Genomic DNA, 13,757 nt, shown 5'->3' on the forward strand with positions numbered 1-13,757 from the left:
CTAATGAAGAAGAGAAGCAACTTAGAACTAAGGAGAAATTTCCTGACAGTTAGAACAATTAATCAGTGGAACAACTTGCATCCAGAAGTTGTGAATGCTCCAACACTGGACGTTTTTAAGAAGATGTTGGACAACCATTTGTCTGAAGTGGTGTAGGGTTTCCTGCCTGAGCAGAGGGTTGGACTATAAGACCTGTAAGGTCCCTTCCAACTCTGTTATTCTATTATATTATAATGCAGTACTTGATGTTTTAATTCCTTTTAGCTCCTCCAGATGCCACTATTATATTGTCGGCTTTCTAGTCACAGACGCTGCTTATTTGACTGCTATCTCTGATAGGAGGCCAAAAAACAGGCTTGACCTGTCTCTACCTAAGGTGTTTGCAAGATGTTTTCACTGGTTACATGCTATCAAATCTTTATTTCTTTTATTCCTAGCAACCTATCATTCCAACTGAACCAAGTAAAATAGTGAAATCCACTTACCTTGTCAAGATTAGCTACTTGCTGAGCCCTAAAAGTTCATGAAGTTCTTACAGAATAAGAGTTGGAAGGAACTGGCTCTACAAACAGGAGACCCTGTACCTTTCCAGACCAATGGCTGTCCAATCTCCTCTTAAAAATCTTCATTGACAGAGCCTTCATAACTTCTGGAGACAGTCTGAAGAAGCCCTATCAAGAATGGTCTTTGTGGATGGGTAGTACCCAAGACACCACTTTTGCAGAAGGAGAGCAGGTGTTGTTATGCTGTCTTACCAGAGGTGGTATTCAGCAGGTTCTGACCAGGAGAACCTGTAGCGGAAATTTTGAGTCATTCGGAGAACCGGTAAATACCATCTCTGACTGGCCCCACCCCCATCTATTATCTGATCTATTATCTCCCAAGTCCCAGCTGATTGGGAGGAAATGGGATTTTGCAGTAACCTTCCTCTGGAGTGGGGAGGGAAGCAGAGGTGGGTTTCTGCCAGTTCGCCCTGGATCAGGTGAACCGGTAGTGGCGGTTTCTGCGCATGAGCAAACCCGTAACAAAATAAATTGAAACCCACCACTGGAGGGAATGGAGATTTTACAGTATCCTTCCCCTGCCACACCCACGGAACTGGTAGTAAAAATTTTTTAACCCCACCACTGTACAGTCTTATGGCTCTTTTTTATCCTTGGGGAACATTTAACTCTGTTGGTGGAAAGGGGAAATCAAGTTGTTGTTTGGATGCAGCTTCATTTGAGAGATGAAAACTCTTAACACAGGAGAAGGAAGTCAGGAAATGGATCCTCCTACTCAGAACAAGGGATTCTCCCTATTTTTGGGAGGAGAACCTGTGAATTTATGAGAGCCAAAATCGGATGGCATGGAAGATCACTTTTGTACATTAAGAGTTCCTTATGCATTTTAATGCAATTTGATAGTCAGAAAAGATGCTACCAGACTTCTCTTGACCTACCGTATAAGGGTAGCTAGTCAGCAAGTCGCAGCATCTAATGCCGGGGTGAAAGATGTTGGGTGTTGTAGTCCAACCACATCTACAGGGCTTTCTCGCTAATCTTTTGATAGCGATGAATTCCTAATTTGCATTTAGGGGTGCAGGTTTAACATAGGCAATTATCTTTTTCCATCTCGATCCTTGGTTTTGATCTTTCCTTGCGGGTGACGGTGTGTGGCATTGCTCGCTGGCGCCCCAGTCGCCTTCTCCCCGCAGTGGCTTCAGCGAAGGGGTTAAACCTAGAGAGCTTTTCGTTTCCGCCTAGAGAGGAGGCAGGAAAGGGGGAAAAATAGGGGCTGGGAACCCAGTTTCAGGCCCCTCCTGCTTCCCGTTCTGGTCTTCCGATGGCTTTTAAGAGCCAGGGCTGCGGGCCACTCGGGGAGAGGCGCTCAAGGGCTGCCAGGTGGGCAAGGACGCTGCGAGTGGGGGAGGGGAAAGGAGGAGGAGGGGAATCCCCAGGTGCGGGAAGGGGAGGAGGGATTCCTTGGGGGAGGGAAGGAGAGCGAGGTGGGGTTTCCCCAGTTGCGCCCCCTCCCCTTCCCAGTCTCCGCCTTTCCTTGCAAGGTTTTCTGCTCCGTGGGAACCGCTGCGCCTCCGCTTCTCCTCCTCCTCCTCCTCGGTTGCTGCTTCTGCGAACGGCTCTCTGACCCCCCCCCCTTAAAATCCTCCCTCCATTCCACCCCCTCCTTCCCTGCAGCCCCATATTTGGTGCAGCCCTGCTCCCAGGGGGAGGCCGCCTGGTGTTGGGGAAGGATGAACACCACCGTTCTCACGTTCCCCTGTGGCTGTTGGGGAGGATTCGCCTCCCGGGGTCTGGAGGGGAGGAAGAGCATCTGGGCTCAGAGGGATCGTGGCTGGGGGTGGGTGGGGCTCCCTGCCAGGGCGTCAACCCTGCTAGGAACCCAGTGGCATCTGAATGGCGGGCGACAGAGACCTGAGAGGCGTCCAGGTGGGCTTGGCCAATGGGCACCCCTGTCCAGGTGGGCTTGCTTTGAGATGCAGCACCTGAATCTGCCTCTCTTACCTGCCCAGATTCTCTCTCTGGTGACTGCTGCATCCCTGTTTCTCTGCCCCTGTGTAAGGGAGCAGCCCTCTCTGCGGACATTTTCAATTTTTATTTCTTTTATGGGTTGTATAATCTACCCTGAAAAAGAAGCCCTCGGCTGTTTTTTTGCAAACAGCTTTGCAAAGAGATCAAGAGACTTCTATGAAGTATTTAGAAAGATAAAAGATTCTCAGGTCTAGGGATAGGCCTGGGAGCTCTTAAGAACTGCCTTTCAGCATTTTGGGGAAGAGAGACTGGTGTGCAGAAGAGGCAGGTTGGTTGAGCTCTAGAGAGGCTTCAGATTTTGGAATAAAATGCTGCACGGAGAGTTCCTGTTTATATTTTATTCAGCCAGCCCAGCTTCCTCTAGTTATTATATTACATTCTCCCCTTTCCAATTTTCAGTTTCCTCCCAATTTCATGTCTGCCGTAGGTATGGTATTTCTCTGAGTCTCTCCACCTTCACTTTTATAGCTTTCAGTTTCTGTAAATATTTAAGTATTTTAACATAATGTAAATCTTGGGCACTTCAGAGCCTACTAACTTCAGCCTGACACATTATATGATGCTATTTGTCTGGGCTTTTTTTTTTTAAAGGGAAGGGCCAGGTCCATTTTCCTCAGGCAATTCAAAAGAATAAACCACTGTCTGGATTGATCATTTTTAATGCAAATCAGTTCAGTAAGTTTAATGCCAAGGGCATTGCCCACACATGCTCCCATATATTAAAAGTTCCTTGCGTAGGAGATTGGGAAAAGAAAGTATTAACATTTAGATGAACATTTTGTCCCCATAGCTCTCCATTTTTTTAAAAAAGTACTTAACCTTGACCCTGGCTCAACAGCAGTAACTGTGAACAGGATCTAGGACTTTCAGTGGACAGTCACCCCAAGTATGAGCTAGCAGTGTGCTGCAGCTGCAGAAAAGCCAATGCAGTCCTAGTCTGCATCAATAGTGGGATAGTATGAAGAGCATGTGAAGTCCCAAAAGTGCGCTTATCAAGACACAACTACACTTCGTTTTTCCTTGAAGACGGTTCTGAAGAAAATTCTTGGATGCGAAGCGAAACATCTTCAAGGAAAAACAAAGGAAGTCCAGTTGCCTCTTGAAAAAAATACTTTTGGGGTAACCATGACCTGGATGAGACTGAGACTCTGCATAGACATCCCATGAAATGCTAGTTCTGCATATACTGACTGGTAAAACTACCCTTGGAATCCTGCACCCAGTTTTGGTCACCATGATACAGAAACGATATTGAGACTCTAGAAAGAGTTCAGAGAAGAGCAACAAAGATGATTAGGGAATTGGAAGGCTAAAACGTACGAAGAAAAATAGCAGGAACTGGATATGTCTAACACAGAGAAGGGCTAGGGGGTGACATGATAGCAATCTTTCAATATTTGGAGGCTGACAAAGAAAGGATTGGCTTATTTTCCAAAATGCCTGAGAGCAGGAGAAATAACAGATAGAGACTTATCAAAAAGGAATCCAACTTAGAATTAAGGAGAAATGTCTTGTCAGTGAGAACAATCAGTGGCATGGCTTGCTTCCAGAAATTGTGCGTGTTCCATCAGGCGAGGTTGGACAGCCATTTGTCCAGAATGGTATAGTATCTCCTGCTTAGAGAGTTGGTCCCTTCCAATTCTTATTTTCTAATTCTGTTAGAACCTCATGAACATTTAGGGCTTAGCATGTAGCTAATCTTCAGAAGCTAATTAGTGTCACACTTCACTATTTCACTTGGGTCAGTTGCAAAGGGAGGTTGCTAGGAGTCGAGCAGGTCAAAAGCATGTAAAAAATGCAAGTAGAAAAATAGGGACCACTTTGGTGGGAAGGTAACAGCGTTCTGTGTGATTTTGGTATTTAGTAATGCCAGCCACATGACCACGGAGACGTCTTCGGACAGTGCTGGCTCTTCGGCTTTGAAAGGGAGATGAGCACCGCCCCCTAGAATCGGGAACGACTAGCGCATATGTGCAAGGGAAACCTTTACTTTTAGGAGTCGAGCATGTAATCACTGAAAACATCTTGCAAACGCCTTAGGTAGATATGGAACAAATGTGTTTTTCCAACTCCTGTCAGGAGATGGCGCTCATGAAGGCAGCATCTGTGCTAGAGAGCCAACAATACAGTAGCTGCATCTGTGGTTGAGCTTAAAGGAGTTAAAACCATCAAGTTACTTTTATTGCTAGAAAGAATAGGAGGAGCCGAGAAGCTCAAGGAATTTCCTCTTCCTGCTCATCCCTGGGAGGCAGGTGATGTGCATAGTGGCTTTTGTGCTCTTCCAAGGGTGGAAGCAGCAGCTGGAAGGTGAGTTGAAGACAGGTTGGAGGAGAGGCTGGGAGCAAGAAAGGCTGTTTGGTTCGGGTGCTGATTTATGAATATTTATGATGGTTGAAACATGATACCCATTTATGACTTTGCAAGCTAGCTTCTCATAAGAAAAGTCAGTGGGGATGCGGGCAAGATCCTTACAAGTGACAATCGTGAAATTGACTTTAACAACCCACAGTGATCTGCTTAACAAGTGCAGAGGAGCAGATGTAAGTGAGCACTGCCACGTGGCATCATGCTTCATGATCAAGCTGCTTAGTGATGCAGATGCCAGTCCCAATTGCTGTAGATAAGTGAGGACTGTTTGAATTGAAATGACACCAGAATGGCTATGGACAGTATTTTTTGCCCTTATTTGGAGCTGAGGACATTTTTCTGTCTGAAAATACATGGTTTTTCTACATATATGCCTTTATAGGTGTGTGTATTTGGACTTCTCTCAGTAGGCATATATCTACAATTGTATAATCTATCCCTAGCACTTCCAGATATATTTGATGATAACTCTTTGCAGTGCTAAGAACTTATGATTGATGCAAGTCAGTAAGAGAATTTCATGATTGGATGGCTATTTGAACTTGGATCTCTCTAATCTATCAATCATAATATAAGAGGTTATTCTAGCATTGTAGCATGTTTGCTTTTCAATGGGATGTATACTTTTTTCTTTTTCTCACATTTTCTGTAACCATTTTATAAATAATTAAAGTTACACTTTTCTTTGCATCTTACAGACAAAGAGGATGCCAATAAGAGCATTCTGGACAACTGAGAGTAACAAGCAAGGTTAAGAAATCAAGCCAGAAATCAAGTTGTTTTACATTTCCTTCAGAAAACCACACAATTCTTCTCCTTCCCCAGAAGACGGGGAACAAAGGATAGAAAATAAAAAAAGAAGATTTTTCAAGCTGGAATTAGTAATTTATATAGAACACAAGAATACATTATATGAAAAGATCAGAGGAGATTATTTTTCCATTCAGAAAAAGGAAATAATCTGGAAGTCAGTGTAGAGTAAAAGATCACATTGGACAGTCACATAGGGCAGACATAATGCAGGCTTCACACTGTGAGGAAGAAAATGCTTTGAATCAAAGTTCCACCCAACAAGGACCACACATATTTTTGACCTCTTCAATATCAGTGGTGGAACAGCTTCATAGATCTACCTATTGTGAGAAAGATTGCAAGTCACAGCTGATTATGGACAACCGGATCCACATTGGAGAAAAGCCATATAAATATTCTGAATGTGGCAAAAACTTTAGTCAAAACTGCTCCCTTGTGGTTGATGGAAGGACCCACACTGAACAGGAGCCGTACATGTTTTCCCAATGTGATGAAAGCTTTGGCATGCACAGCAACTTGGTAATACATCAGAGGACTCACAACAGGGAGAAATCATATGACTGTCCTGATTGTGGGAAGAGTTTCATTGGAAATTCTCACCTCATGAGACACCTGAGGACTCACACAGGAGAGAAACCCTTTGAGTGTCCCGCTTGTGGGAAAAGTTTCAGTCAGAATTCCACCCTGGTGAAACACCAGAGGACTCACACAGGGGAGAAGCTCTTTGAATGTTCTGACTGTGGGAAAAGTTTTAGTCAGAATTTCAACCTAATGATACATCAGAGGACTCATACAGGAGAGAAACCTTTTGAATGTCCTGACTGTGGAAAAACTTTCAGTCAGAATTCCAACCTGGTGATACATCAGAGAACTCACACAGGGGAGAAATTGTATGACTGCGCTGATTGTGGGAAAAGTTTCATTACAAATTCCCACCTGGTGATACATCAGAGGACTCACACAGGAGAGAAACCCTTTGAATGTCCTATTTGTGGGAAGAGTTTCAGTCAGAATTACAGCCTGGTGATACACCAGAGGACCCACACAGGAGAGAAACCTTTTGAATGTCCTAATTGTGGGAAGAGTTTTAGTCAGAATTCACACTTGGTAATACACCAGAGGATTCACACAGGAGAGAAACCATATGAGTGTCCAGAGTGTGGGAAAAGTTTTAGTCGGAATTCCAGCCTGGTGGTACACCAGAGGATACATACAGGAGAGAAACCGTATGAGTGTCCAGAGTGTGGCAAAGATTTCAGTAGTAGGTCTAGTCTTCTAAGTCATGTAGGCTTACACACAGGGGAGAAACCTTTCAAATGTCCAGTCTGTGGACGGTACTTCATGCGTAAATCATCTCTTATTGCACACAAGGAAATCCACACAAGGCAAACACTGATGAGTTTAGAGAAGGCTTGAATTTCATTTCTGATCTCTCATTGGGAATGTAGGTGAGAAATTGTCTGCAGGTAATCCTTTACTTACTATCATAATTGAGCTCAAAAGTTCTGTTGCTGTGTGAGAAATTTGTTAAATGAGTTTTGCCCCCTTTGATGACTTTTCATACCATATTCGTTAAGTGAATCAATGCAGTTGTTAAATGAGCAACATGGTTGTTAAGTGAATCTGATTTCCCCATTGACATTGTCAGGTTGCAAAAGGTGATCCCATGACCCTGGGAAGTGTAACCATTGTAAATGTCAGTTGTCAAGTAAATCCCATGACCATGGGGATGCTGAAATGGTCATAAGTGTGAAAAATGCTCATAAGTCACTATTTTCATTGTAACTTTGAATGGTCATTAAGCAAACTGTTGTAAGTCAAGGACTACCTGCATTTGAATCCTGGCCTACTGCTTTAAGTGAACACATATCAGAATAGGACAGGTAGATGGAGGGGAAAAAAGAGGAAAATCTGAATTTGAAAAACGCTAACTACCAATTTCTGATTATCAGCAAAGAATTTCTGGATATTTCCTGTTGCAGAAGTACAGGAATTCCTCAAAAAGGCCTTTGGGTGGTGTTTTTTGTATATTGATTGTGTAATTCCCACATGCGGAGTTTCCACCTTCTACCTTGGTGTCCACCAGCTTTTGAGCTCCAGAATTCCCCAGCCACTATACAAGTAGTAATTGATATACAACTCTAATGGGGCCTGCCAATTAGTTGCCTGTTAAGTGAGACCGTTTTGCTTAACTAATCAGTTCTCCCTGATGCAGCAATTAAACGAGTCGTTAAGTGGAACAGTGGCTACCTCAGTGTTGGGGGAAGCTCTTGGAGTCCAAGCGTGGGCCAGGATTCCCTTCCCTAGGCCTCTCCCAAACACCCGGTGCTCTGCTTCCCAATTCTTGTGTTCCCCCAAGCCTTTCCCTCCCCCACAGGTCCCACACAACCTTTCCCCCTCCCCAGGCCTTTTCCCACTCCCACTGGATCTCTGAAGCCCTTAGGCCAAACTCCCACCCCACCAGGCTTCACACCCTAAACCTCATATTTTGAAGGTTTCTGATCTCACGTTGTGAAAGGAGGGTAGACCAACATTGATTGTGTGCTGAGAGCAGTCATCATTTTCAGAGTGCCCAGGATACACCAATGGGCCACACAATGTACTTGTGGAAGCAGCTGCCATTTTGCCACACCTGTCTCAGGGCCAAAATGGTGGCTGCTTTTGAGTCACTGTTGTGTGGGAGAAACTGCTCTGTTTTGCTACCGTAACAATCTGCAGACCGCCTTAAGGAGTTGGGGTGCTCTTAAAATGAGGGATGACTCCGGGATACCTCCCAAAAGTAAGTATGATAGGTGTGTGGGGGAGTTGGCCCAAGGCCCAGTGATAAAAAGCAGTGTAAAATTTCACAGGTAAAGCCTGTTTTGCCTTGCAGGTGAACCTGCTGAAGAGCTGTAGGAATATTGAGTTAAGGAGAAAAGGTATTCTGGGTTGATCACAGGATCTCCAGGTTTATTAGCAACTCCTGCTGGGATCTAACCCTTTTGGAGATGTCTGCTTATTACCGTTTGATAGCTGCTGGGTGACAGCAGGACCAAGTTGCTGAAAAAACTGTTGCATTCCCTTGCTGTGGCGATGTGAGGGGAAAAATTGATCAGTGGAAAATGTTTCATTCTTAAAAATGCATTGTGTAAGAACTGTCATTAGCTTTTGACAAGGAAAAAGTGGATAGTGTTGCTATGAACATCTGGGCAAGGCAAAATGCTCAGTCCTCTCAAACTGTGAGATGTGCAGTGAATAAATTTAATAATAAAATAATAACAAAAAGATAACGTAAAGCCCTTTTCTGATCTATCCAACCTGCTGGGTTTCTAACACACTACAATTGTTAAGCCACCTTGCAACCTTTCTCTTGTGAATTCTGCATCTCTATAACCAATCTGTCTTCTTCAGTTTCCCTTCCCTCATTAAAAATTTAAAGTTTCAGTTCCAATTGTGCATCAGTCCCGCCATTCTGTCCCTCTGATGACGTGAGCTGCAGTTAGGTTTCTGCCTCTTAATTTATTGTTATATTGCTATCTGCCCCAGTCCTAAATTCTATGAAACTACGACATTTCATTAGGCACAGTTAAAAAAATTGAATGGGTAAACTGGATTTGTTTTGTTTGCCATTCTTCTCAGTTTCAGGGCTGGTCTTCTCCATCACTATAGCAATAGCAATAGCAGTAGACTTATATACCGCTTCATAGGCCTTTCAGGCCTCTCTAAGCGGTTTACAGAGAGTCAGCATATTGCCCCCAACAATCTGGGTCCTCATTTTACCCACCTCGGAAGGATGGAAGGCTGAGTCAACCCTGAGCCGGTGAGATTTGAACCGCTGACCTGCTGATCTAGCAGTAGCCTGCAGTGCTGCATTTAACCACTGCGCCACCTTGGCTCTTGTGTCTATCAGTCTGAGAGATGGAAATAAGGACGTTTCAAACTGGGCACCTAAGCTGTGGTTTCCCTTGTAACTTTACAACCTCTAAACAAGCCATTGGTTGTGCCAGTGGGTTTGTAGGCTTTGAAAATCATAAAATTACAGAGGATCTGTCTGACTTCCCTGATGATTCTCCCAATTCTGAACCGAATCTGGACATTGTGAAACTAGAGGTCCCCATGGATGGAGCCGGTGAATAAATACAAAAGTTTTTTTTAAAAAAAAAAAACCTGCCGATGATTTCCTTTAACATAAGAACTTGGCAGATCAATTTGAAGCTAGTCCCGAGTTTGGCATTTGGGGTATCTGAAGGTGCTTGTCACCCCTCTTAGTTCTTCTGGGCTCTTGTGTCCAATGATTTTATTCTTTCTTTTAAAAGATTGAGAATGTCACAAATTATTTAATTAAAGTAAACTTCTGTTGCTGCAAACGATCCTTGTGTTTACAACCATCGCATTGTTCCCCAATTCTGCGACAGCTACACTGCATGCTGGGGATAGATTATACTGTACAATTGTAGATACATGCATACAGAGAGAAGTTCAAACACACAAACACACTCTTACAAATGTATATATTAGAAAATCCATGTGACTTAAGCCTGAAGAATGTCTCCAAATGGTTACAGTGAAATATGAGCCCATTTTAGAGATGTGGGGACTTTGATGAAATGATGCCTAAGGCCTCTGCAAGATTTGAAAGACCAGTTTTGCCCATGGAAATCCTCAGCTCAAAGTAAGGGTAGAAAATCCTTTCCACAACTATTTTGCTGACATCCCCATTTAAGTAGTCCTCACTTGCTGACTGTATTTGGGACTGGCTTCTGTGTCACTATGCAGCCCAATCATGAAGCATGATGTCATGTGAGACTGCCAACTTAAAGTCTGTTCCTCTGCAGTTGTGGGTTGTTAAAGGCAATTTCACCTGACTGTGGCTTGCAACATCCTGCCGGCATCCCCACTGATTTTGCTTGTGTGAAGCTAGCTGGGGAAGTCACAAATGGGGATCCCAAGTGTGGGGTGCTGCAATCATCATAAATGTGCACCGGTTGACAAGAACCCAAATTGGTGCAACTCCTTTTCCTTCACCTTCATAACCACAGGACCAGCTGACTTGTTCAAGTCACTAAACATGTGCTACAATGACCACAGATTTGTGGATCAGGTGTACGTCTGTTTTCACAGTGCCATTGTAACTTTGAAGTCTAATGAAACAAAGGCTAAACGAGGACTACCTATACAAACTGAACACCTGAAAAGGTCATCCCTTGTAGTTGAATCTGGTTAATACACGGATGGGGCTCCAATGGGAAATATTGTGCTTGTTGGCTACATATGAAACTAAAACCGCAACAATTTCAGAAGAGACTGTGGCCTCTCAGTGCACCTCCTCCCCCTCCCCCTCTCCATCTTGCAGCCTCCTTGCCCACCTGGTGCCCCTTGAGCAAGGAGAGGAGAAGATCTCCCTGCGAGCCCTAGATTAAGAGACCGTTTGGGTGACTAGGAAGGGAGGCGGGAGGGGAAGGAAACTGGATTCCCAGCCCCCATCTTCCCCGCCTCCTCTCTAGGCACAAAAGAAAAGCTCTCTGTGTTGAACCACTTGGCTGAAACCACTGAGGGGAGGGGGTGACTGGGGTACTGCTGAGCAATACCAAAGTCCTCCATCCGGAGACTGCAAAAGACCATCATACCCCACTGGAAGGCCAAAAGACCAAAAACAAGGATCCACGTTTAAAAAGATAGCTGCATGCGCTAATCACCACCTCTAAATGCAAACTGGAAATTTGTCGCCATTGAAAATGGACAAGAAACTCCTGTAGATGTTGAGCTACAAAACCCATCCTCCTTCACCCTGGCATTATTGCCTCAATTTGCTCAATACAATATCTAACCTTATGCAGTATGTCAAAAGGAGTCTGGTAGCATCTTTTCTGACGACAAGAAATTGCATTAAAATACACGACTGACTCTTAATCTGCAAAAGGGCTACTCTTCACTCCTACAGTTTTGGGGTCCCATAAAGTCACATGGCTCTCCTCCCCAAAATAGGGAAAATCCCTTGTTCTGAGTAGGAGGATCCATTTCCTGCCTTCCTTCTCCTGTTTTAAGGGTTCTCATCTCTAAAATGAAGCTGCACCCAAAAAACAACTTGATTCCCCCTTTCCATCAACAGAGTTACATGTTCCCCAAAGAGAAAAATGAAATGAGGAACAGCAGCCATCGGACACCACAACGCTCTTCCTCACAATGCCAGGCTATCAACATTTCAGGTAATTTTCAGAGATTTCAAATGGTGAGGGATCCTGAAATTCAAGGGGAGGCCCCAAGCTACATGGTTCCCCTCTTGTTTGATTGGCAGCAACATATTTACCTGTTTAGTGCTAAGGGAGATTTCAAGCAGCAGTTATTTATTTTCATCTCTGTACCTGTTGGCACCTGCGTTTGGTTGCTAATTGACTCTGTACTGAAGCTCCCTACTGTTTATATTTTGGAGCAGTGGTGGGATTCAAAAAGTTTACTACCAGTTCTGTGGACATGGACTTGGTGGGTGTGGCTTGGTGGGCGTGGCAGGGGAAGGTTACTGCAAAATCCCCATTCCCTCCTGATCAGCTGGGACTCAGGAGCTAGAGAATAGATGGGGGCGGGGCCAGTCAGAGGTGGTATTTACTGGTTCTCCGAACTACTCAAAATTTCCGCTACCGGTTTTCCAGCACTGATCAGAACCTGCTGAATACCAGCTCGGGTTTGGAGTCTCACGAAGACAAACTTTGGGAGACACTCTCTGCTCTTAGGATTTCTGTTGGCAGCTTGCTCCTGATTTGGGAAGTCTACTGCTGCAAAACATCGCTTTAAAGTAACTACAAGAAGAAAAAGTGGAATGGCTCCTTTACAAAGAAGGCCCATTGAAGAAGTGTTTTACTTGTTTTTATTCCCAAGAAGGGAATGCATCATACAATGCAAAGTACAACTGGAATAGAATTTACCTGTCTTCAGTTAATTGTACAAACTTGGAGAGGAAGATTGGGGTGAGAGTGTTGGAAGGAAAATCCATCTGGTTCAGTTCCAAGCTGGGAGAAAGACGCTAGAAACAGGCTGATTGGAAAGAAAGTTTAATGATGAACCGAACCACACACAAAGATAGTGTGCAGTTCTGGGTCAGCTGAACTACTGGTTTTGCTTGTACATGGACTTTTATACTGGTTTTTTTTCAACAGCATTTTGTAATCTGGAGGCTTGCTTCATGTGTTTTTATTATTTGATTGGTTTTACTTGTTTAGCAACAGCTAATGATGGATCTTAATTATTACTTCCTTAGCTGTAATTCTGCCAGACATATGTAATTTGATTTTATCCTGTTGTCTATTGCCTCTAGCTTGCTTTACTTAATGGATCGGTACTGTTTCCACTTTTCTTAATGAATGGAGTTTAAATTATGTCCTGTCCTTTCTTAATCCCATCTTAATTCCTAAAGGTGTTTGCAAATCAAATGGCCCAATTTTTCTTAATGGCCCCAAAATATCTGCTGAGAGCTATTAAGACTGTCTGTTTTTTTTTTTTTTTTTTTTTTGTTTTGACTTTAAGAGCATGTTTCTCCATTTCTCCCTTTGGGGAAATATAATATTCTGCTTTTAATATTCCCAAAAACATTTCATTCTTCCGGGGGTGAGGGTGGGCTTCCCACAAGAGCAAGATACTTGAGGTCCTGAGCAGGGCTTAGATAGTATTGTGCAAAAGTTTTAAGCCATCATTGTATTTGTTATTTTAGCAAAAATTTAAATGACCATAATTATTTTTCCATCTCTGTATTAAAAGTCAAATGCAAGAAATATGTATATAACCAACACAAATCGCAGAACAAAATGGCTTCTTCAGGGAATAGTCAGCAAGAGCCTTGGTGGGGCAGTGGTTAGAGTGCAGTACTGCAGGCTACTTCTGCTGACTGCCGGCTGACTGCAATTTGGCAGTTCAAATCTCACCAGGCTCAAGATTGACTCAGCCTTCCATCCTTCCAAGGTAGGTAAAATGAGGACCCAGATTGTTGGGGGGCAATAGGCTGCCTCTGTAAACCGCTTAGAGAGGGCTGTAAAACACTGTAAAGCAGTATATAAGTCTAAGTGCTATTGCTATTTA

The 13,757-nt window shown here is 43.7% G+C and overlaps 1 protein-coding gene across 1 annotated transcript in view; it reads left to right on the top strand.

The window, feature by feature from the left end:
- The first annotated feature begins 1,798 nt into the window (after positions 1 to 1,798).
- Positions 1,799 to 13,757, top strand: part of LOC106553994 (uncharacterized) — a 40,014-nt gene continuing 28,055 nt past the window's right edge. Inside the window, exons 1-2 of the mRNA XM_087708072.1 lie at positions 1,799 to 1,883; positions 5,597 to 7,121. Of these exons, the coding sequence (XP_087564198.1) occupies positions 5,916 to 7,121 (1,206 nt within the window). The 5' untranslated portion in view covers positions 1,799 to 1,883; positions 5,597 to 5,915. The remainder of the gene's footprint in view (positions 1,884 to 5,596; positions 7,122 to 13,757) is intronic.

Source organism: Thamnophis sirtalis, unplaced genomic scaffold, assembly GCF_051295495.1.
Source record: "Thamnophis sirtalis isolate CommonGarterSnake01/CBP01778 unplaced genomic scaffold, rThaSir2_p1.2 scaffold_3, whole genome shotgun sequence".
Taxonomy (NCBI): domain Eukaryota; kingdom Metazoa; phylum Chordata; class Lepidosauria; order Squamata; family Natricidae; genus Thamnophis; species Thamnophis sirtalis.